General features: G+C 36.9%; 1 protein-coding gene and 1 long non-coding RNA gene across 4 annotated transcripts in view; one reads left to right on the top strand and one right to left on the bottom strand.

Annotated features, from left to right (window-relative positions):
* The window catches only part of LOC129434125 (SITS-binding protein), a 36631-nt gene extending 29408 nt beyond the window's left edge, over positions 1–7223 (top strand). Inside the window, exons 9-11 of one of the 3 annotated variants that reach the window (XR_008640587.2) lie at positions 1441–1620; positions 4780–5032; positions 5137–7223. Coding sequence is in view for 2 of the 3 variants with exons in the window: in XM_055192989.2 (XP_055048964.2) it covers positions 1441–1620; positions 4780–4956 (357 nt within the window). In the remaining variant the exon portion in view is untranslated. The other 2 variants (XM_055192989.2, XM_055192990.2) reach the window with 2 other exon arrangements.
* A 10483-nt stretch (positions 7224–17706) lies between these two features.
* Positions 17707–26649, bottom strand: LOC129433862 (uncharacterized). Its single transcript, XR_012368261.1, has 5 exons — positions 26468–26649; positions 23946–24051; positions 21039–21144; positions 20190–20326; positions 17707–18470 (listed from the first exon to the last, which is right to left on the bottom strand). It is a non-coding gene; the product is annotated as an uncharacterized lncRNA (long non-coding RNA).

Genomic DNA, 26649 nt, shown 5'->3' with positions numbered 1-26649 from the left:
AGAAACATAACATTAGAAATATAATATTCATTCACACCATGGAGCATCATGGGAATGCCCTCTTCGAAATACTTTCTAAATAAACAACGAAATATCTTGTCTCATGGATTGATATGTTTAAGCCCTTAGAGTCCTCAGGTGGTTATTTTTCTTGCGTTTCAGGGTGTAATTGCTTGGCTTTTCCCCAACGTCACCTGTGGTTAAGGGTCCATCTGGTCTGCATTAGCGTCTCCTTCAAATTTATGACTCTCAATAATAATGAAAACCACTGCAGCAGAAATTATAATGAATCACCAAATAAGAGGAAAAGAACATTTCCAGAGACAATTAAAGGTTTCGTTTATAATTAGCGGTGCTTGGTAAAGCAAACACCGCTATTACTAGCGGTCAAAGTTGTTATATTTTCCACCCATAATTTTGGTGCAAAACTCCCAATGCTACAACCATGAATAATAATTGTGTGATTGAGTGGGTGTGCTATTACCTCTCCAAGCTATACAATTGTTTGTTAATGAATGGAAAAAATACATTGAAAAGGGGCCATAAAAGTATACAAAGGTTCAGATCATCATAGTGACTTGGACTATTTATCTGGCACTGCTTCACAACACCTTATCAACCTCCAAAAACACTAGCAACACCCAAGAAATCACACTCCAGAAATTACGTCTAACCAGTAAATACGTTGTAAGATGAAGTTTTTAGCATAGTGGTGGTGAGATAGATTTGCAAAGTCAAGCACAACTCACATTTTCTTCAGAAAGGTTGAAATATGGTTGAATTTATAGTCTAAAATAGGTAGTGGTCAGTTTTAAGTTTATAAACACAAGTACTATAAGTATACGTGCAAGTTCCATCCAATTTAGCATAAATCCATAGCTGTACTACTTGTATTGAAACAATTAACGTTATAAGAACATTCCTGGTTTTGATCTTGCGATTACCTGAAAACTCTTAATCCTCTCAAATCAAATAATATTAGCATTAAGAATAAATGTGTCGATCCCGTTCAAAGGCTTTACTGGCCTTTATTTTCCACTCTTGATAAGTTTTTGGCATCTGAAGCAGGCAGTATGTGTGTGTGATTATCCGCAACCCATTAGAGACTGTTAAATCAATGACTATGTTGAGTCTAAATAGGAGGAAAATAAGAATGGAAGCCACAAGCCTGTTTTCTTCATTCGAAATTAGGTTGAACTCGGGCAGTTTTTCAAAATTGATCTCATGAAATGTTTCTTTTTTTCATCTAGAGGATACATTTTTATGAATGTGGTTTTGCTTTGTTTCCATCACCAGAGACTGGTCGGATGTTAACTGAAGGATGTGACCTCTCAAGGAATGTTAGATGAGAACAGTGTTGAACAATAACGCCAAAACCTCACATGGCTCTTTTCATAGAACTTTTATTAAGCATTTCTAATCGTTCTGACTTTCGCCTAGGTCCTAAACATCACCAGATTCTACATTTCCAAGCACCATGACTTTGTAGTTCCTCTGATACTGAAATATGCAGACGAATGGCAAACTAATGGAACCCCCATCTACAGACCACTATGGTGGATTAACCCAGACGACCCAATTACATTCACCATTGATGATGAGTTCCTTATAGGAGATGAGGTAAGCTACTTCAAGGAAAGGTATGACATAAGTAATGTAATAATTTTACAAACGTATGGAGTAACCTATGGCAAGGGTTACCATGATTGATGATTGAAAATACTTAGTTACCTTTTCACTAAACAGGGGTGCGTTTCCCAAAAGCATCTTTAGCCAATGAACATCTTAAGTTCCATCGTTACTAACATCGTACAACGATTTGGTGTTTCCTGAAACCATCGTTCAAACAAACACTCGCAAACTGCATTGCTAACTTGTTTCGTTGGAACGACAGCTCTTCACCTGTCGTTGGAAGCATCGTTCCTTGTTTATAGTCCCTTTCACACATACAGTCTTTACTGGTAATTTACTGGTAAATTGCAGTTAACAGATCATGTGTGAACAGAACCTTTCTGGTAAATCAGTGCTCCCAATTTACCAGTAAGAGAGGTTGTAAGATTACCAGTAATTTACCGGTAAGCGCTATGTGTGAAAGAAAATTATAGGATTACCGGCATTTAGAACGGACGACGTCAGACCGTGCTGACAGCTTCGGGCCAATCATAGCGTTTTAATACAGATGACGCGTTTACCCCCGCACTGTTTACGGACGTTTCCACACACACATGCTGCTTGAAAGTTGAGCACACCTGAAGTTTACATCCACATTTCTTCACCAAAGTTGTTTAAAACAGCTTACCGCCGAATTGCCGACGTCCTTAGCACGCCCTCTGTGAAGCCTAAAGTGCAAACAGTACTGTTGTTAAAAACGCATTTTCGGTTTGACGTCATCTCATTCAATGTTGTTTGGTCATGAGCAGCTTCGCGACTGTTTACCACCGACGTGAAAACATCAAAATACGGACCGTGGATATGAACGACGTGGATTGTTTACAAATACAACACTGAGCTGGCCGCGTGCTACAGGTACTTCCGCTTTCTCAACGAATTTACCGGTATTTTGATACTGAGGTGTGAATGATGTCTTACTGGTAAAATAACGGAACGCCACTGCGTGTGTGAACAGCACATTTTTGTATTTACTGGTAAATTCATTCTGGTAAATTCATGGTAATTTACCAGAATTACTGTGTGAAAGAGGCTATTATCATTATGTAGACTTACGTTGATCATGCTTTTGAACAAAATAAGCAAAAAACATGTAGTACAGTCTATATCCATCATTCTAAATATATTACAATTTTATTTTACGTCTTTAAATTTGTAAACAGAATGAAAGTGCTGCATTTGAAAACTGCGCATGTGCGTGCCTACGAGCTTTAAGACCCTGGGGAATCCCTGGGAGGAGTGACGTAAGAGGGAACTTGCGCGTGAATTAAATATCTTGAAAATAAACAACAGATAACTAAATCAGTCTTCCGATGCAATTTATGTGATTTACAGCAATAATCTGACATTAAATCGATTTGCACAGATTAATTTGTACTTCACCTCTCATGTGACATCATCAACTATGTTGTTAAACCAACATGGTTCAAGCGACGAATGTGCAACAAAGTTACCATGCTTTCGGGAAACAGTCATGACAAGGTAGTTTGTTTCTCCAACGATGCATCGTACTATGGTCGTTCAGCAACGAGTTACTTCGTACCGTTTCTAATCGAAACACACCCCAGAACATGTTTCTGAAGTATCCTAACCCTTTCCTAATCTGGAGGTCCTAACTGTATTCCTTACTACCTATAATAAGATGGGGATTGTTGTTGAATAAGATGTTAACCTCTGGCAAAGAGTTCAAACCTACAACCTTTTGTTTACTACCCCCATAGACTGTAAAAAATGTGGACTTAGTGTCCGTGACGTCACCAGAGGTTTTTAGAAGCCAATAGTTTGCAGGGCTTGCCGTCACCATCTTAGCAACGGGTCACTTGCGGATAAAGGAAAATGGGTAAAGAGGCGGGATGTGGGTGGAGCTTCGGTGGCTGGTTGCTAAAACCACACCCGCCTAGCTCGATGATAGTGACAGCAGTGGCAGTTTACCCGTCACTCAAGTGACCACGCCCTTAATTACGCAGAACTTTAAGGCTTAGTATAATTTAAACGGATGAGTTACAAAAAAATTCAACCCCCTCACAGTTGTCATGAAGAGCAAAATTAGCTATATAGACCAAAAACACTTTTCATACCAGGCTGAAAAAATAAGATTTTTTGCTGTAAAGTTGGTCATTTTAACATGGAGGTCTATCGGGTATTGACTCCCTTTTGGAGCCTCTAGTGGCCCGTCGATGAATTGCAGTTTAAGTCACTTCTGTATTGGCTTCATCAGAGAGTTTGGAAGGTTGTCCCTCAGTTACTACATCTAAATCTTTGCTTTGTTATAGACTTAAAATCAAATAATATCCATCAGGGGTCTCCAACCTCCAAGGGCTACCACAATGGATAAAACAATTTGGAGGGCTACTTTTTTATATAGTCTACTCAAAACTTTTTTTACTTGATTTTATTTTATTTTACAAGTGCTGGGGAAAGTTACTTTTAAAAGTAATGCATTACAATATTAAGTTACTCCCAAACTAATTAGTTACTTTTCATGGAAAGTAATACTTACGGTACTTTTTAGTTACTTTTGCGTTACTTTTTTGGCTGAGGTTTGATGTCTTTCAGGTCTTGCAGGTGTTTTTTATGACTGAAAAGTTCAGCATTCAGAAATTGCATATTTCATCACAAAAATGTCGAGCTTTGGCCTGCCATCTCAGTTTCTGACTCAAACGGTTCCCACACAGGCGTGTACGCATAGTGCATAACGTGACTAGTTTAATTCAGTACATATTTTTTTAATCAAAGTAATTAAACTAATAAAGTAACTTGCATTACTTGTTTGAAAAAGTAACTCAAATATTAATGTGTACATTTAAAAAGTAATGCGTTACTTTACTCATCACTTCAAAAAGGTAATATTATTACGTAATGCACGTTACTTGTAATGCATTACCCCCAACACTGTATTTTACTTGTTGATATGTTTTATCATTGTTTAAAATGTTAACATATAAGCCAAGCTAATATGAAAAATATGTAATAAATAAATATTAAAATTGATAGCATGTGCTTTGGCAGGCACCTCACAGACTCCACGGGCACCCTATTGGAGACCACTGCTTTAAGAATCCTCTCCATGGATTTATACCCAAATTAATGATAGTTCTCCTGCTTTTCCAGGTTCTTGTTGCACCGGTGACTGAAAAAACAGCTTTACGAAGAGATATTTACCTGCCCGTAAGTGATTTTCAGTGGCAGGACACAAAAAATGCTCAAGTGTTTGACGGAGGGACGTTTCTGGAAAGTTACCCAGTTGGCCTCGGGGACGTGCCGGTTTTCGTACAACGGAGATCCTGAGGATTATTATCACATTTTCGTACCATTTCACTTCTGCAATTGCACTTTCCACAAAGACCATTATCTGTGTCTCAAGGTGAATTGAGAGTAGATAGAAGATGATTTTACATTTGCACTTTAAAAATCAAAGTGATTTATATTTTCTCACGATTTTTACATCTCTCCTGTTTTTCTCTCCAGTTTTGTTTTGTTAATCATGAGCTTCTTGGCTTTATCCTTGGAACGCTGTGGTTTACACTTGATCAATTCTTACGGCCTCCCACACTTTCACGGTTTCCAACTCTCATGACCTGGAGCTGGAACTCGAACACTTTTTTTCTTAACGCAATCAGTGGAATTTTATGATGAAGACGACCAAACAATCGGAAAAAATGCTAAATCGTATCAGCAAATATAGACAGCAAGGAAAAACCGTTGCGCTACAGTTGAATCAAGAGACAAAAAACTCAACTCGGACGGGTTTTTACTTGAACTTTAATGAATATTTGGTATAGCTTTGTAATGTTTTAATTGTACCTCAACTTTTCATGGTGTTTTTTATGTAAAAAATGTGTGAAATTACAAGAAGCACTTACTGATGGAAACTGAAATGAAGGGTTTTTAGCAAATACAGCACAATCATTTTTGGCAATGAAAAAGTTGAGCCATTTGCAAACAAATCATATCTGTACAGTCTTAGCTTTAATGCCACACACTAATTTAAAAGAATTGTTTCATAATGATTTTTTGATATTATGTTGATTTGTTTAGCTTTCTACAATTATCACATAATACCAGTATTTATATATCATAAGTAGCGATCAAATTACAATGTGTCAAAGTAGAATTAGCATTTTATATCAATTTTGATTCAGACTAAACGTGATCATTCAGACAATATGACAACATTACATATACTTTGAATACTGTGGACATTTGTGTATTTTGAGCTCACATTTTTAACAAATTATATTGTTGGTAGTTTTTATTAAGCTGAATCTTACCATTACTAAATCATTTGGGATAATGCTTCCAGATTTTTTCCCAAAGGAGGACATCGTAAAACTACGTTGTGTTCTGGTTTATGAAGCATTGGATAACATTCAAATGAATCTTGTAATGTCGAATTATAATAGTACAATAGTGCTGCGACTTTCATTCACTATTGAATCTCTTGTGCCTTGACAAGAAACCTCGAATTGTCAGTCCGTGTGTAAAACACCAAATCACAATTGAGACCGCATGACTCAACAGTGCAGCGAGAGAACTCGATCGGTATAACCTGATACTTGTGGCCTACTGGGAATGTCCTCTTAATCCTCACTGTGATTGTGAATGTTTACTGTAACTGCAGGTTTCTCAGGTCAAACATATCAAATCTGAAAGAAAATATGTCTTACTCCCCAGCACAATGTCTTAATCTATTGGATTTTTGATGCTCTTTTCATTTTTGGAGACAATTGGTGATAGAGTTTTGGAGCATCGTTTGCTTGTATTTTATATTTAAAATCATGCTATGACGGATATGCTGAAATGTCCCCTGCTGAGCAACTTTACATCGTTTTTTTACCTTAGACTTCAGGTGTCTCAAGCCAATCATCAGTATGCATACATCAGTGCCGTTCAACTTTTTATCTTCTGTAAATCTGAAAAATAGATATGTCAATCTGTAATAAAGTTTACATTTTGTTACCGTAGGAATCCACTGTTTCGACTGTACTTGTATGTGGATGAGTCTCGGAAACTTGTCAAGGTTACATTACACCCAAAATCAATATTAAGAAGAAATAATTACAAAATTTAAATATTGACGTATTGATTAAGAGAACTTGGTAAAATGTAATTCTTTTTCTTTAAATTTTGAAGTGGCATAGGCATGAGATGAACACATGTACTAATGTGTTAAATGCAAACAGATACATCAGAGACATAAGATCCCCGTGGTGTTTGAAGGGAGATTCTCGGTAAACTATCTGATAGCGTGTTGAAATTTCCATCCTGTGTTATTTTAAAAAGACATTTGTAGAGGTAGGCAGCATCTATGGACTATCCAATGATCATATGTCTATACTGCGTGTTAGCTTGTGTCCGCAGAAATACACTGTAAAAAATAATAATACGCTGGATTTACTTAAAAATATAGTGCATGATTTTTGCATCCACTTTTTAAGTAAGTTTTGATTGAAATTTTAAGTAATTGCATAAATTGCTTACAATTCCATGTAATGCATACTTTAAAAAATGGATGCAAAAATGATGCTATATTTTTAAGTAAATCCAGCCTTTGTTTTTTTCTGTGTAGTTACAAAATAAATGTCTTACGTAGTATTGTCTGTTTTTTTAGTAAAAATATCAATTAAATTGAGATAGAGACATTTACTTGGTAAGCAAAGTGGCTTAAGATATTTATTTAAATAAATTATGAAAATCAAGAGGTTAATGCTTAAAACAAGTTTAAAAAAAAAAAGATCTGCCAATGGGGTAAGAAAAATAAACTTAAATTGGATATATTGAAATAAAACTAGAATTAAATTGATTTTTCCCAATGGCAGATATTTTTAGTTTTACATTTAAATTACAGTATTATCGGGTTGCCAGTTACTTATGTAGATATACATTTGTGTTATTTTTGAACAGTTTGTTTAAGGTTAAATGAAGATTAAACATGAACATGTCTTTATTTCTACAGAATAAAACTATAAAATAACAGCCTCATGCAAAGCATTCTGGGTAGCAAAATCTGTAGGAAAAAAACAGAAAATGCTGGTTCCCAGAATGCTTTAGATGTTAATTTATAATTTTATTTTGTAATGTTTATTTAACTTTGAACAAACTGTTGCCAGTAAATGACATACATTTAAATCTACAGTAAGTTGGCAAACAGCTGCATAACTACAATGATTTTTTACAGTGCATAAACCTGTTTAAAGGGGCCATGGCACAAGACTTTTTGAAGATGTCAAATAAATCTTTTTCATGTGCTTGTAGAGAATGGTTTACCAAAACTAAGTTACTGGGTTGATCTTTTTCACATTTTCTAGGTTGATAGAAGCACTGGGGACCCAATCATAGCACTTAAACATGGAACAAGTCAGATTTTCATGCCATGGCCCCTTTAATATTTTTCAGTAAACAAGACTTAAAATCTTAGGTCACTTTGCTTATCAAGTAAATGTATCTCAATTTAAGAAGTCTTAGATATTTATATTTAAAATCAAGACATGTGTAGTAGGGGAGAGCGGGGTAAGTTGTCACACGGGTAAGTTGTCACACTGTTCATAACTGCAACACTAGAGGCTCTATGTCAAAAATCAAATAGCCACTTTATGTGACTTCTTCTTCTATAGTCAACTTCCTGTTCACATGTGGTCAAGATCACTGTAATCTGAGGTTAGCACAATTTTCTTATTTTTCTGCTTAAAAAGTAAAAAAAAATCACTTTACATTTTATGCAATACAACTTTGTTAGGTGTGAATGTTTAAAATGATTATTTTGCACAAAATAGAGGAGACCGTAAAGTGTCTTTTGATACTTTAGCTAAAGTGATATGATGAGCTAAACTTGAGATTTAGACAACATTAGCACACAAGTAAGTATGGGGCAAGTTGTCTCAATGACTTTGGGGCAAGTCGTCACATCTGACAACTTGCCCCTGTACAAACAAACACATCGAACATGCTCAGAAAACATGATATAGAAAAGAATAAGCCTCAATCTAGCAAAAAGCTGTTTCAAAAGAAAGGGAAGCAGAAATCTGGACCTATGAAAAACAAGGCAGCTAAAAGAAGAAAAATCATGCAAGAGTCATCATCAGATGATGAAGAGTGCTTCTGCCTCGTCTGTGTAGAGCCATTTTCAAAGAGTCGTCCAAAGGAGACCTGGGTAAAATGTGTAAAATGCAACAATTGGGCCCATGATGCTTGCACCTCAGGCCAGGCAATTTATGTGTGTCAGAATTGTGATTCTGGAGATGAGTCCTATTAGTCATACAGGGCATCTGTTTTGTTCAGAGGTTAAACATGTTAAGTTAAGCAAGTTATCTGCAGCGTTCCATTCAGTTATCTGGTTTTATGTGAAAGCCATAGAACATTTGAACCAAAGTTCAAAGTAAAGTGGTCTTGCCACTTAATTGAAATGTGCATTATTTGGATTGAAATAATTGTTTTTCCAGATTCTCCAGGCACGGATGTTTATATTTCCAGTTTGGTTTGAGTTTAAAAATTAAAATCAATATTCACAATTAAGTAGTTGTGTTCTTATTTTTAGATAATCTAGTGTGACAACTTACCCGCCCTAGTGTGACAACTTACCCTCCGATGGGGCAAATTGTCACAAGTGCACAGTCACTATTCAACAGTCTACAACTCTGTAATGAGATAAGATATAAAGATGTTATGAATACAACATATGTGCCCAAGACTTCCTTCTTTCATTTGGTATGAGATTTATACCATTTTGATGTATGGTGCTCAGTAAATGTTAGACAGTGTGAAAAGTGTGACAACATACCCCGCTCTCCCCTAATTGATGTCTATTCTCTCACAATAACAGTGACTGTTCTGACGATAAAGCGCATTAATTCCACTTAAACCTAATCAGAATTATTTATAGTAGCGGAGAGCATGCAAAGGGAATCAGATGGGAAACACATTAAGGGACCCCTCCTGCTCACCTTACGCTGGACATATTCGATTACAAACTTTCCTGGAACCATACACACATACAAATGGAAATGTATTTATTAGTATATATTATTCATTTATTATATTATACAGTATCTAATGTATATAATAAATGTGTGTGAGGTAAACATGCATGCGTTATGGATGTGACAAAAAAGTTTTTGGGAGATAACATGAATTTTGTGAATTAAAAGGCACAAACCAGAACCAATAATACTCAACACATGGAGAAGTAGGTTTGAAGAGGGGCAAAACGTTTCCGTTAAAATTAAAATTTTTTAATATTCTACAATGGAAATTTAAAAGAAGTTTATGGGAATTTACGGGAATTATTTGGAAAATTATATAAACTATATCATACAAAAATAAATAAACATTTAGTTTGGTCATGAATGCAAGGTAATACTTTTTTTCTTTTTTTTTTGAAGAATACTGATATCAAGCCTGGATTTATTTGATAAAAAATCCTTCAGATATGCACCGCACCCTTCTTTTAATGCACCACCTTAGCTTAGGCATATTTACATATAAGTAGTAATTTGGCACAGAAGTTTGGATTGGTGGTATGTGTTGGGTATTTGTGTTATTATTATTATTGTTATTATTATTTATATTATTAATATTATTATTATTATTATTGTTTTGTAAGATTAAAAATATAGGAATTTATTACTTGGTCACAACCCCGTGCTTATAGTGATCAAAGACTATTGTCACAGCTGTTTATCCAATACAGTGGGGGTAGGCTAGTGCTTTTTGTCCCTCTCTGCTATTATAGTTTATCAATACGGCGGAACGACATGGAAGCCTTCTTGGACTTACCCGTTCAATGTAAGTAAAGAGAAGAGATTCTAAGCTTACAAAGAAAAGTCAGATAACTGGCAGAGGTCAATTGACACCAACGAGGACATATTCATGGAAAAAGACATTGATTTTGATTAATAAAACACTTAAAATCCTACTTACAGTCCCTTTAACACAAAACTTTATCACATTGCATTAAATGTTTAAAGCAGTGGTGTCTACTTGTCTAGAAGAAACCATTTCACTTTGCATTCTGGGTAGACTGACAAAAATGAGCCAATAAAATCATGGCTGCAATGAAAAGGAAGAGCAAGTCAAGTGAGTTGCATTGTGGGAATTTGATACTATGCACATGCGATGTATGCAGTACAGTCCATACAGGCAATTTGCATACTGCTCACATTAGCCTATACAAACACAGCAAAAATAGCACGGCACCCGCTATACCAAATTTAGCATCTGCATCTGTTATTCAATGCAAAATAGCATCAATTTTTCTAATACCATGCAAGTGTTGTCATTTAACGTTCTAATTATATGTCCTGATACCTATATAAATGTGAACATCTTTAAGTTAAGAGTTGATGGGGGATCTTGACAGACAAGAATGCAGCCCTGAAACATAAGCTGGCCAGAAGAAATGGGTGAATGAACTTTTGCCTTCACCAGGAGTACCCACAGAGAAATCTCATGTGTGTGCTTCCAATTTTGTCCTTTTGAGATATTTGTTAGCATGCAATGGCTGCCTGATTTATACGGTGAATGACATTTAATTTGAAAATGATGAATCACAACCTCTGTTTTCTTTTCTGGTTATTGGGGTCGTGTGGAGTGTTGGTGCCTCCTATCCCAACTTAGACTAAAGTAAGGGAAACACCCTGGACAGATGGTCAGTCCATTACAGGACTGAAACACATCCAACACTTTCACTCTCACCTAATTTAGCATAATGAAAATCTGATTGTGAATATCATAATATATACTTGAGGCACAAATGCATGTTTATAAGTAAATAAAAAAATACAATAAAAATAAGAATATGTAATGCGAGGTTTGTAAGAGTTTTATTACACAAAAGTTAAAAATAGCCAGACATTATGTTCTTGGGATCACATTTGGCATCAAATGTGTTTATTTTGCTGTCTCGGGGTTGTAGGTAAGCGATGGCATTCTGTTAGACAGCAATTCAACGCTGCATAACTCGAACACACACAGTCGCAGCTGCAGCTTAGCACACAGATTGCGGAGCGCCTGGCTGAAGAACGATGAAGGTCTCACAATCCACCCGACACTTCATCAACAGTTCAGTTCAATTCAATTTTATTTATATAGCGCTTTTCACAATTGGTGATTGTTTCAAAGCAGCTTTACATTAACAGAAGCAGTGGAAAGCACAGAAAAACGCCAGATAGCACAACATAATACAGCTAAATTTGCTGCGGCTATGAATCAACATTATAAGCGTGCGTATTGCTAATGTAACGTAAAGAAGAGGGTGCTAAGTTAAGCCCAAGAAGGCTGCCTCCCCGGGTTGAAAAACCCCCTAGGAGAAAAAAACCCCAGGCTTAGCCGGGGAAGTAAAAAAAAAAGTCCTAGGAGGGAAAAACCCTTGGGAGATATATTTATATATACATTGAAACGATTAAGGAGATTAGGCGGAGGTAAAGCGGGTTCTGCCGGTGGTTGTTGGTCATGCATCAGCTGGGCATCACGTTGAAGGGATTCAACAGCATTGTCTTCTTCATCTGACATCATGTTAGCGGTGATCCCCCTTCAGAAACACACTTTGTCCACAGCCAGTACACCGGGTTTGACTCCAAGAGCTGAAAACAAAAGAAACATGTACAACATTACAGTTTATACTAATGCAACAGAAATATATAAAACAGAAACTAATACTAATCTATCTTACCCTCTTCCTCTTCTGGTCACTTCGTGCTGCCGTCACACCGGTTAGCTCTGGTAATGTCTTGCAGGCCACTAGAAACAAGTGATTGGGTTTGTTAAAAGCAAAAATAGACACAACATACAGCGACTATACAGAAATAGCCAAAATAGAAATAACAATGAAAATGACTTACCAAAGTCATTTTTATCAAAGCCTTCAATTCCAAGTTTGTAGCCAGTGCTCCCACTAAAACTGAGGTGACCTTATTATTATGTGTTGAACTTAATCTATAGAAGCAAAATGTATTAGATTAAAACAAATGTGTTTATTTGCTTCGGAAACAAAAGAATGCATTTTAGGCTTTATCTTTCATCCATACCTTTGCTCCTGGTGATACTGCCTACAATTTGCCTCCGAGTTGTGTAGCCGACAGACGACCTTCTACAAAACACAAGTAAAAATACTAAGTTACAAAACAGATTCAGTCAAATTAAAGCATGGGTTAGTTCATTCATTTGAGCTTACCAAAATTTTAGGATTGTGCAGCTGCCCTTTTCTCTTCATCTCCTCAGTCGAGCAGTTGTTTGATTCACATTGAGAGCGCTTTACTTCTTGTGTTCTTCTTCGAAACAAAAAAAAATGACACAATTTACAAGACTTACCAAGTTAGATACATTTAATAATGCCATTCAAATCAAATTGCACAAAGATGAATAATAAACATAATATTCTTAATCTTACTTTATTTCCTGTTGATGTCCTCACATCGCGGTCTTTGACTGGTTTGGATACTGGTTTAGACAAACAGACAGACAGACAGAAAGAAAGACAGACAGATAGAGAGATGGACAGATGGATAGATAGACAGACAGACAGACAGACAGACAGATAGACAGACAGACAGACGGACGGACAGACAGACAGACATAAAGATAGACAGACAGACAGACAGACAGACAGACAGACAGACAGACAGACAGACAGACAGACAGACAGACAGACAGACAGACAGACAGACAGACAGACAGATAGATAGATAGATAGATAGATAGATAGATAGATGGACAGATGGATAGATAGACAGACAGACAGACAGACAGACAGACATGAAGATAGACAGACAGACAGACAGACAGACAGATAGATAGATGGACAGACGGATAGATAGATAGACAGAAAGAAAGACAGACAGACAGACAGACATAAAGACAGATAGATAGACAGACAGACAGATAGATAGATAGACAGACAGACAGAAAGAAAGAAAGACAGACAGACAGACAGACAGACATAAAGACAGATAGATAGACAGACAGACAGATAGATAGATAGACAGACAGACAGACAGAAAGAAAGAAAGAAAGAAAGAAAGAAAGAAAGAAAGAAAGACAGACAGACAGACAGACAGACATAAAGACAGATAGACAGACAGACAGATAGACAGACAGACAGACAGACAGACATAAAGACGGACAGACATAAAGATAGACAGACAGACAGACAGATAGATGGACAGACAGAAAGAAAGACAGACAGACAGACAGACAGACAGATGGATAGATAGATAGGTAGATGGACAGACGGATAAATAGATAGACAGACAGACAGACATAAAGATAGATAGATAGATAGACAGACAGACAGACAGACAGATAGACGGACAGACAGATAGACAGATTTTTCACATACCGTTCATTATTGTTGCACCAGAGGCTCCAACAGCTGTGGTCACCCACTGTCGATCCTGTAGCGTCTTCTTCGCAGATCTTTTTAGTCAGTATGTCAGTCATGCTAGAGACTCAAGTCACCGTGGTCACCGTCATGGGGTACCACGGCCGAGTCTGTAGCGTCTTCTTGGCAGATCTTTTTAGTCAGTATGTCAGTCGTGCTAGAGACTCAAGTCACCGTGGTCACCCTCATGGGGTACCACGGCCGAGTCTGTAGCGTCTTCTTCGCAGATCTTTTTAGTCAGTATGTCAGTCGTGCTAGAGACTCAAGTCACTGTGGTCGCCGTCATGGAGTACCACGGCCGAGTCTGTAGCGTCTTCTTGGCAGATCTTTTTAGTCAGTATGTCAGTCGTGCTAGAGACTCAAGTCACCGTGGTCACCCTCATGGGGTACCACGGCCGAGTCTGTAGCGTCTTCTTCGCAGATCTTTTTAGTCAGTATGTCAGTCGTGCTAGAGACTCAAGTCACCGTGGTCACCGTCATGGGGTACCACGGCCGAGCCTGTAGCGTCTTCTTGGCAGATCTTTTTAGTCAGTATGTCAGTCATGCTAGAGACTCAAGTCACCGTGGTCACCGTCATGGAGTACCACGGCCGAGCCTGTAGCGTCTTCTTGGCAGATCTTTTTAGTCAGTATGTCAGTCATGCTAGAGACTCAAGTCACCGTGGTCACCGTCATGGAGTACCACGGCCGAGTCTGTAGCGTCTTCTTGGCAGATCTTTTTAGTCAGTATGTCAGTCATGCTAGAGACTCAAGTCACCGTGGTCACCGTCATGGAGTACCACGGCCGAGCCTGTAGCGTCTTCTTGGCAGATCTTTTTAGTCAGTATGTCAGTCGTGCTAGAGACTCAAGTCACCGTGGTCACCGTCATGGGGTACCACGGCCGAGCCTGTAGCGTCTTCTTGGCAGATCTTTTTAGTCAGTATGTCAGTCATGCTAGAGACTCAAGTCACCGTGGTCACCGTCATGGAGTACCACGGCCGAGCCTGTAGCGTCTTCTTGGCAGATCTTTTTAGTCAGTATGTCAGTCATGCTAGAGACTCAAGTCACCGTGTTCGCCGTGATGGACTACCACGGCTGAGCCTGAAGCGTCTTCTTGGCAGATCTTTTTAGTCAGTATGTCAGTCATGCTAGAGACTCAAGTCACCGTGGTCACCGTCATGGGGTACCACGGCCGAGCCTGTAGCGTCTTCTTGGCAGATCTTTTTAGTCAGTATGTCAGTCATGCTAGAGACTCAAGTCACCGTGGTCACCGTCATGGGGTACCACGGCCGAGCCTGTAACGTCTTCTTGGCAGATCTTTTTAGTCAGTATGTCAGTCATGCTAGAGACTCAAGTCACCGTGGTCACCGTCATGGGGTACCACGGCCGAGCCTGTAGCGTCTTCTTGGCAGATCTTTTTAGTCAGTATGTCAGTCATGCTAGAGACTCAAGTCACCGTGGTCACCGTCATGGGGTACCACGGCCGAGCCTGTAGCTTCTTCTTGGCAGATCTTTTTAGTCAGTATGTCAGTCATGCTAGAGACTCAAGTCACCGTGGTCACCGTCATGGGGTACCACGGCCGAGCCTGTAGCGTCTTCTTGGCAGATCTTTTTAGTCAGTATGTCAGTCATGCTAGAGACTCAAGTCACCGTGGTCACCGTCATGGAGTACCACGGCCGAGTCTGTAGCGTCTTCTTTGCAGATCTTTTTAGTCAGTATGTCAGTCATGCTAGAGACTCAAGTCACCGTGGTCACCGTCATGGAGTACCACGGCCGAGTCTGTAGCGTCTTCTTTGCAGATTTGTTTAGTCTGTATTTCAGCTGTGCTAGAGACTCTTGCCACAGTGGCCGCCATCATGGCCGCCGTCTTGGAGTACCATGGCCGAGCCTCTAGCATCTTTTTTGTGTATTGCTTTAATCTGCATGTTACTCATGCTAGCGACTAACCGAGGCAGAGCCGCGGCCAAGCCTCTAGCATCTTTTTTTGTGCTGGAGACTCTTGTATCACCGTTGGCGCCAAACCAGACCACCGCGGCCGAGCCTCTAGCATCTTTTTTGTGTATTGCTTTATTCTGCATGTTAGCCTCTAGCATCTTTTTTGTGCATTACTCTAATCTGCATGCTAGTCGTGCTAGCGACTAACCGCGGCAGAGCCGCGGTCAAGCCTCTAGCATCTTTTTTGTGCTAGAGACTCTTGTATCACCATCGGCGCCAAACCGGACCACCGCGGCCGAGCCTCTAGCATCTTTTTTGTGTATTGCTTTATTCTGCATATTAGCCTCTAGCATCTTTTTTGTGCATTACTCTAATCTGCATGCTAGTCGTGCTAGCGACTAACCGCGGCAGAGCCGCGGTCAAGCCTCTAGCATCTTTTTTTGTGCTAGAGACTCTTGTATCACCATCGGCGCCAAACCGGACCACCGCGGCCGAGCCTCTAGCATCTTTTTTGTGTATTGCTTTATTCTGCATGTTAGCCTCTAGCATCTTTTTTGTGCATTACTCTAATCTGCATGCTAGTCGTGCTAGCGACTAACCGCGGCAGAGCCGCGGTCAAGCCTCTAGCATCTTTTTTTGTGCTAGAGACTCTTGTATCACCATCGGCGCCAAACCGGACCACCGCGGCCGAGCCTCTAGCATCTTTTTTGTGTATTGCTTTATTCTGCATATTAGCCTCTAGCATCTTTTTTGTGCATTACTCTAATCTGCATGCTAGTCGTGCTAGCAACTAACCGCTGCAAAGCCGCGGTCAAGCCTCTAGCATCTTTTTTTGTGCTAGAGACTCTTGTATCACCATCGGCGCCAAACCGGACCACCGCGGCCGAGCCTCTAGCATCTTTTTTGTGTATTGCTTTATTCTGCATGTTAGCCTCTAGCATCTTTTTTGTGCATTACTCTAATCTGCATGTTAGTCGTGCTAGCGACTAACCGCTGCAGAGCCGCGGTCAAGCCTCTAGCATCTTTTTTTGTGCTAGAGACTCTTGTATCACCATCGGCGCCAAACCGGACCACCGCGGCCGAGCCTCTAGCATCTTTTTTGTGTATTGCTTTATTCTGCATATTAGCCTCTAGCATCTTTTTTGTGCATTACTCTAATCTGCATGCTAGTCGTGCTAGCGACTAACCGCGGCAGAGCCGCGGTCAAGCCTCTAGCATCTTTTTTTGTGCTAGAGACTCTTGTATCACCATCGGCGCCAAACCGGACCACCGCGGCCGAGCCTCTAGCATCTTTTTTGTGTATTGCTTTATTCTGCATGTTAGCCTCTAGCATCTTTTTTGTGCATTACTCTAATCTGCATGTTAGTCGTGCTAGCGACTAACTGCGGCAGAGCCGCGGTCAAGCCTCTAGCATCTTTTTTTGTGCTAGAGACTCTTGTATCACCATCGGCGCCAAACCGGACCACCGCGGCCGAGCCTCTAGCATCTTTTTTGTGTATTGCTTTATTCTGCATATTAGCCTCTAGCATCTTTTTTGTGCATTACTCTAATCTGCATGCTAGTCGTGCTAGCGACTAACCGCGGCAGAGCCGCGGTCAAGCCTCTAGCATCTTTTTTTGTGCTAGAGACTCTTGTATCACCATCGGCGCCAAACCGGACCACCGCGGCCGAGCCTCTAGCATCTTTTTTGTGTATTGCTTTAATGTGCATGTTAGTTGTGCAAGAGATAGATAGATAGATAGATAGATAGATAGATAGATAGATAGATAGATAGATAGATAGATAGATAGATAGATAGATAGATAGATAGATAGATAGATAGACCTTTGAAGGATAGGGAATGCTACCTTACATCTGGTGCCTCTAGTGGCTACAGAGGGGAGAAAAGTGAATCTCTTTCACTACACTTGTTGACTATTTAAGGCTACCCAGGTGGAACCCATAGAAAAGGCGCTTCCCTGAGCACGCAGCCAAGAGCGCTGGGCCGTCTGCCCTCCCCACCTCGACTGCTCAACAGTCACGCCTCTAACACACCGGGCAGCACTCAAAAGTGTCACCCACCAACTGGCACAGCCACTAGGGTCTTATGTCAGTTGGCATGGTTAGCGATTGGAGTGCCCGATGGCAGAGGCCACACTGTATATTGCTGCCTAAGGTGCAGAAAGAGTGGACTACCACAGCACCCCGACTGAACAGACTCGAGTCAGTTCAGCGGTACAAGCCTAGTGGAGAACTCACCATAGCGAAGCCTTTGATTCATCTAACAAGTGTTAGGTTACAGAGAGACACAGGGGCTTATCGACACTGCACCAGATAGATAGATAGATAGATAGATAGAAAGATAGATAGATAGATAGATAGATAGATAGATAGATAGATAGATAGATAGATAGATAGATAGATAGATAGATAGATAGATAGATAGATAGATAGATAGATAGATAGATAGATAGAGATATTCCACATACCTTGTTGCTCCTTAAGTCATGCTTCTCTGAAATGCGTTGATTTTGTCTGCGGTCTGAAAGTGATTTTTATAAACTTAGTGCCCCCAACTATAATAAAAGCTTTATCAGTTTTTAAAATGTATCCTAATACAGAATGTTTGTTTTATATTTATGTTTGAGTATTGTTGAGTTTGAATGTTGTTGTAATGTTGTTTATGTTTTATTTCAATTCAATTAGTCTATTACGAAATACAGACTGTAATTTTAAACAAGTTGTAATGGATCGAAGGTCAGTATGATGAGAGAAATAGAGAGGGTCAGACATAATCTTTTCGTTTAATTTAAGTTTAGTTTGCGAATTTCATTTCATATTACTTGTCTCTTAATTTTAATCAATGTTTCGTTGAAAAGTTTTGTGAATATAAATAAATAAGAACATTAAAAGAAACCCCGTGCAACTTATTGATGTATTACAAATACAAATATGTTGTGGGGGGGGTGCTAGAATAATATAAGACTCACAAACACATTTCTGAAGGTTTCAAAAAATTGTCTGGTATCGTTCCCGTCAAAATAATCCAGATATGAATGTTTGCCGATATACTAGAGTAATAAGTTATTTTACACATGATTTATGCGCATGCTCAGTGTGTGTTAATGGTCATGTTTCATGTTTATGGTCGTGTATAGTGTGGACGAAGATATTTTTTGAAATGCCAGTATAGACGAGGATCATTTTCATTTTAAAATGCCTTTTTAAAACAGATGCTTTAAAGTAAACATGGCCTGTATAGCCCTTACTGTGGGTTCAAATTTAGCCATCATTCTGCGTCACAGAATTTTTTTTTTTACCTCGTGTCAATGAATGAGTCATGTTAACCGGACATTTGCATTTGTGTTTTTAATTTGTTGTATTGATTACTTTGATTAATTTTTTGTATTTGCACTTTTCGGCCATAAACGTGATAAACAAGTCTTCAATAAGTAGATTATAAAATTATGTGATTATCAACATGGTTGCCAGATCCGCGAAACAAACCAGCCTGATGGCCATTCAAAATTAGTCCAAATAGATTAAAATGAGTATTACATGTTGGGGTTTTTGAAGTAATTAATATATTATTGTGTTTCTATCAATTAATTTTAGTAGTTGAAGGCAAATATAAAGTATTAAAGCATACAAGTCTTCATAGTCGGGGTAACTTTTAAGGATAGTCCAAGACTAAGACATTTTTTGAGTTATCTCAACTGAAAATATACAGATCTTAAAACATGCCAGTGCCATTGATTTGTCTCAAGATATACACCAGTAGCATCTTTTTCTAAGGCATGATTATAAAAGATGTTTTAACATCTTAATTTAACTAAGTCTAGTCCTGGCTTTAGCTAAGCTTTGTCTGAAGAGTGTTAATTTAACAATGCGGGTTTTGCTGTGTACATACACATATCGGTGTGTTATATAAATATTGTACATCGATGCATTTTTTATCCAAAAATGAAAGCTTGTTGCCTCTAATTCAGTGTTTTTGATTGGCCTGCTATCAACTTTCTGAAAGTATCTGAAGTCAACATGAATCACGTGACGCTGAAGCATTTTGAACTCCTGCTGTCGTAACTCTCTCCTTTAAGAGAATTTTTATAACCTTAACTGTCAAATGTGACCACTTAACTAACCAATAAACTTGAACTATTAATGGATTTTTCTTCTGTGTGTGTTTGAAGTGATTGTAATGTAATTTTTTTACATGTATAAAACACTGATAAGACTATAAAACTGCACACTTACCTTTATAATGAGAGTCAAACAGGGCAGCAAAAAGGTCAGGGGTTCGAGCCCCAGTTAGGTCAGGTGGGCTTTCTGTGTGGGGTTTGCATGTTCTTCCGGTGTCAGCGTGGGTTTACTCCAGGTATTCCCGTCTCCTCCTACAGGTAAAAACATGCAGGTTAGATGAACTGGAGATGACAAATTGCATTTGTCTTCGTCACATGACTGTATATAATAAATTTTTTACTTATTACAGTTTTTCTCAGTCTCTTTGGAGCATTTCTCAGATTAGAAATAAAAGTTTTATCATGCAGATTATTATAATAATTGTCCAATATACAATTTAGCATTAAAAATGATAAAAAGGTGAATTCATCACAGTTTACATCAGAAAATACTGACACTTATAATTGTGTAGGTACACTTGGTATATTGACAACATGACTAAACATTTTGACTGTCTTGTTCATGAACAATGACACACGGATTTGCTATTTTGATGGCACTGACATGTTCACTGATGTAAAAATTACTTTTGAGAGATGAAAAAAGGATTTTGAACAAGTTACAGGCTTTTGCAGGACATCCATAATGTTTATACAGATTGTTTTGATTTTAAGCTTCAAAACAACTGAGAAAAACTATAATGAATGCACCAGGAACTAACATGAATAACTGTATTGATAATAACTAACATTAACAAGAATTAATAGATGCTGAAAAACTATATAGTTGATTGTTTGTTCATGTTAGTTGATGGATTTATTAATGTTAATGTTAAAATGTTACCAAATATTCGATAAAAACTTTAATATTAAAGCGTGTGAATTACAATGTTTTTTTCTTTGAAATGTAATAATTTTTACTAACCTTTTACAATAAAAGAGAAGAGTTGAGAGAGATGAGAGTTTGGTTTTGCTCTTTGTTGACTGATGATGCGTCACGGTTGTCACGGCAACTCAACTCTCATCTAGAACTTCATGCAGAAACACTCAACATCAATATACAATATAAAAATACAACATAATTCACTATAGCACTGCTTTCATTGTAAATAGGATAAAGTCTCTTATTTTGAAAGATTTTAACATTTTTACAACATAATTCACTATAGCACTGCTTTCATTGTCAATAGGATGAAGTTTTTATTTTTAAATGTTTTTAAACATTTTTCCTGAAGGTTTTAATACACTGACAATATTTTGATTATCCAATAGGACTTGAAAGGGGCGTCTCAAATCACACACTTATGCACTATTCTAAGCCATTTTCTAGTATGAATATTGTAAGTAGTGTTTACACTAAAAATAACCAAAAATAAAGTGTACTTTAAGTATGTGGATGATGCACTTCAAGTGCACTCCACTTCAAGTGTGCAACACTTTACACTTAATTCAATCAACAGTCGCGGCTTCCCATACGACAAAAAAATACATTTCTCTGGCCAAAAATATGTTTTAAACTCCTAAGATCTGGATGTCCACATACGTGGACAACACATTTTTTGGTTGTTTGCACCATAATACTTAATTCTGTGTAACTGGAACCTGTACACAAACATGGACAAATACACTGCTTCGTGATCAAAGAAAAATATTTGGTTTTTATATTTATTGGTTCTTCCTAACCCCAAAATATCTGAAAGAAATCTGAAAAAAGACAAACCAAATTTTTTTTTATTTGAAAATACATTTCGTTTTAACCTTCATACATTAACATATATTTTAAAATGTATTTCAGGGGCAATTTTACAACCTATACAGCAAAAAAATATATTGTTCCTGGCCAAAATATAAAAAAAATTATAAAATGTATAAATATGTTTAAATTATATAAAATTATCAGTATATTTTTGCAGTTAAATATATAATTAATTTTAACATTTTCAAAACTTTTCTACCATGCGATGTGAATATAAATGCTTTAAAAATACATTTATTTTTAAATTACATTTTAAAATATATAAAAAAATAATAATTTTGTAAATATATTTCAGCGATGTTTTTTGTTGTTGCCATTTTCTGTATATTTTGAAATATGTTTTAACATATATTTTTGCCGTATGGGTTTGCTTACATTCCGAAAGAGAGGCGGGGCGAAGACAGTCTGATGCTTACTGAAGTCATGTTGAACAAAATAAATAACAATGATATTACAAGAACAGTGTACAAATTGATATTCATTGACTTGCATTGTACTACAGTATGAATTTGATGTCATCAGGGAAACGCTTACATTTCTGGTTAGTACAAAACCATTAAGTGTTATTTTATTTGAAATAATATGACTCTTCTAAAATTCATACACTAGATGGGTGAGTACATAGTGCGTAGTTTAAGTGCATAGTGTATAGTATGTCATTTGGGACAGAGCTTATGAATAATTTCCACTACATGATAAACAAGTCTTCAATCAGTAGATTATAAAATTATGTGATTATAAACAGGGTTGCCAGATCCGTGAAACAAAACCAGCCTGATGGCCATTCAAAATTAGTCCAAATAGATTAAAATGAGTATTACATGTTGGGGTTTTTAAAGTAATTCATATATTTAATGTGTTTCTATCAATGAATTTTAGTAGTTGAAGGCAAATATAAAGTATTAAAGCATACAAGTCTGGATAATCGGGGTACCTTTAAAGGATAGTCCTAGATTAAGACATTTATTTGAGTTATCGCAACTAAAAATAACAGATCTTAAAATATGCCAGTGCCATTGATTTGTCTCCCACACAAGTAGCATCTTTTTCTAAGACATCAATTTAATTTAACTAAGTTCTGGCTTTAGCTAAACCTTGTCTGAAGAGTGTTAATTTAACAATGCGGGTTTTGCTGTGTACATACACATATCGGTGTGTTATATAAATATTGTACATCGATGCATTTTTTGATCCAAAAATGAAAGCTTGTTGCCTCTAATTCAGTGTTTTTGATTGGCCTGCTATCAACTTTCTGGAAGTATCTGAAGTCAACATGAATCACGTGACGCTGAAGCATTTTGAACTCCTGCTGTCGTTGAACTTCATTGGACTTTTTTTAGCCTAAACTGTCAAAAGTGACTATTTAACTAACCAATAAACTTGAACTATTAATGGAGTTTTTCAGTCTTACTAAGTCGTCTTTGTGTGTTTGCAGTGATGTTTTTTAACATTTATAAAATACTGATAAGACTATAAAACTGCACACTTACCTTTATAATGAGAGTCAAACAGGGCAGCAAAAAGGTCAGCGGTCCAATATACAATTTAGCATTAAAAATGGTAAAAAGGTGAATTCATCACAGTTTACATCAGAAAATACTGACACTTATAATTGTGTAGGTACACTTGGTATATTGACAACATGACTAAACATTTTGACTGTCTTGTTCATGAATAATGACACACGGATTTGCTATTTTGATGGCACTGACATCTTCACTGACGTAAAAATTACTTTTGAGAGATGAAAAAAGGATTTTGAACAAGTTACAGGCTTTTGCAGGACATCCATAATGTTTATACAGATTTTTCTGATTGTAAGCTTCAAAGCAACTGAGAAAAACTGTAATTAATGCACCAGGAACTAACATGAATAACTGTATTGATATTAACTAACATTAAAAAGAATTAATACATGCTGAAAAACTATATAGTTGATTGTTTGTTCATGTTAGTTGATGGATTTATTAATGTTAATGTTAAAATGTTACCAAATATTCGATAAAAACTTTACTTTTATATTAAAGCGTGTGAATTACAATGTTTTTTCTTTGAAATGTAATAATTTTTACTAACCTTTTACAATAAAGGAGAAGAGTTGAGAGAGATGAGAGTTTGGTGTTGCTCTTTGTTGACTGATGATGCGTCACGGTTGTCACGGCAACTCAACTCTCATCTAGAACTTAATGCAGAAACACTCAACATCAATATACAATATAAAAATACAACATAATTCACTATAGCACTGCTTTCATTGTCAATAGGATGAAGTTTTTATTTTTAAATACTGTAAGTATTGTTCACACTAAAAATACCCAAAAATAAAGTGTACTTTAACTTTGTGGATGATGCACTCAAAGTGTGCAACGCTAGACACTTAATGCAATCAACAGTCGCAGCATTTTGTAAAAAGTAAACCTTAATTTAATACATTTTTTATTTGAAAATATATTTAGTTTTAATTTTCATATTAACATATATTTCCAAATGTCAGGGGCAATTTTACAACCTATACAGCAAAAAATATATTTTTCCTGGCCAAAATATTAAAGTTTTTAAAAAATGTGTAAGTATGTTTACAATATAAAATTATAAGTATTTTTATGCAGTTGAAAATAAAATTAATTTTAACATATTCAAAACTTGTCTCCTATGCAATGTGAATATAAATTCTATAGACGGTTTCATCGGACCCACATGATACACGTCTGGATCCAAACTTTACTTTAGGTTTCGTTTTTTTAATGGTCTGACTAGTTGCTAAACTGATCTATTGAACAAATGTCTTGTCGAAAATAACAAATGTTTTGGATTCCTATGTAATCTATGTGTTGTTTTTTGCGTGTTATATAAATAAACTACGTTTAAAGTACTTTGTTGTTATTTATTTTTAGCGGAGTTTACTGGAAGTTACGTGCGGACAACGACAGCCGCTTGTTTATGTTGTTACTGCTGAAACCGTCTATAATATATATATATATAAAATGGTGAAAAAATATTTTTGTAAATATATTCCAAAAAATATTTCAGCAAAAATATTTTTTGGCCATTTTTGCATATCTTAAAATATATATTTTTGGCCATATGGCTTTGCTTACGTAATGTAAGAGAGGCGGGCTTTCAGAAAAATTTAAATCCTGTTATCATTTACTTTATGTTGTTACAAACCTGTATATTTTCCTTGCTCAGATTAACACAAAGGAAGATATTTTGAGAAATGTTTGTAACCAAACTGATCAGAGGCCCCATTGACTTCCATAGTATTCCTTTATTCTACTAGAAATCAATGGGGCCTCAGATAAGTTTGGTTACAAATATTCCTCAAAATATCATACTTTACAGTACAAATTCAACATAACAAAACATGAAAGCTTCACTATATAATGTGAAAAAAATCTAATCTCAACTCAAAATTTTCTCCTGATGTCCCAGGCTGTAAGCCAGAATCTCATCCACAATCACAACAGATATCTTTCCTCGCAGCTTACCAAATAATCCCTCATAATACAGTCATTTTACACTTCACACAATCATTCCCCTTCAGCAATTTATCAATTCAGTCCACAAAAAAACATATTATCACAAAAAGGTCAACCATTCTGCATCTCATGACTTATGTGATGGACTAATTTCTCAATGTTTTGAGGTGTAAGACTATTCAACAGAAACCAGTATAATGTATTTTGATGAAAAATTACATTAGTAATTAAAAATGTAGCAAACAGCAGAAAAGTTTACATGATCAAGTGCATGATTGTACCAAAGCATTTACAATGTGTCCAAAACAATGAGAATTTGCTTTTATGTTGTGCACAACTGACTTGATGATGTTGAGGTTTAACAACTTGTTTTGAAAAATTAATTTCTGATCTGAGAAATGCTCCAAAAAGACTGAGAAAAACTGTAATCCATTTCTATCTACCTATTATCCCTACTGAATAATCCAGCTAAGACCAGCATTAGCTGGTTTTAGCTGGTTTAAGGTGGCAGTAGCTGGTTTAAGTTGGTCCTCTCAGCCTGGCCAGTTATGTCCAGCTAGACCAGCTTAAAAAGTGACCAAAACACAGCTACACCAGCTTGCTACACCAGCAAAACCAGCTAAAACCAGCCCACCTGCTTATGCTGATTTTAGGAGTATTTTTCAGTAGGGATGTATGGTACAATACAAACAATAAACAATAAACCCTAACCATTAGTGTATTTTTCAGTGTTTAATTAGCTTCTGAGCTTTTATAATGAATGTTGTTCATTTTGCTGTCGTTTTTTGTGTTTGTGCTGCCATCTAGCGACACACGAAAATTGTTTAACAATGATTTTTCTGTAATTATTACTTAGCGAAAAGCGATTTTACTATCATATGAAATCGTACATAATATTAATTTTAAATAGAAGAGTTAAAATAATTCACTTCAGTGTTGGGGAAAACGCGCGGACTGCAGTTAAAATCACTTAATTTCTTCTTTTGCTGGAGATACAGCTCAATAACAAACTTGATTTATATGATTGATTTGCTCTATTTCGTTACTTCTGTAAGCAATACTGCATTTAAAACGACTACTATAAGCAAACATCATAAAAGTTTAATAAAAGACAAATACCTTTTGGAGGATAAATCCAGCAGCTGTCAGGAGGCGCGAACTTCAGATGTGACGCATGAACGACTCGTGCTGTTCCACACGCGATGATTTGAGCGTGCCCTTTATGATGTCACAATATTAAAGCGTCGTGTCAGGGTGACCTTGACAACAGAAATGCCTTCAGAGGTTACAAACATTAACTC

The sequence above is a fragment of the Misgurnus anguillicaudatus genome, unplaced genomic scaffold (genome assembly GCF_027580225.2).
Source record: "Misgurnus anguillicaudatus unplaced genomic scaffold, ASM2758022v2 HiC_scaffold_27, whole genome shotgun sequence".
Lineage (NCBI taxonomy): Eukaryota > Metazoa > Chordata > Actinopteri > Cypriniformes > Cobitidae > Misgurnus > Misgurnus anguillicaudatus.
This window is presented reverse-complemented; position numbering and strand designations above follow the sequence as displayed.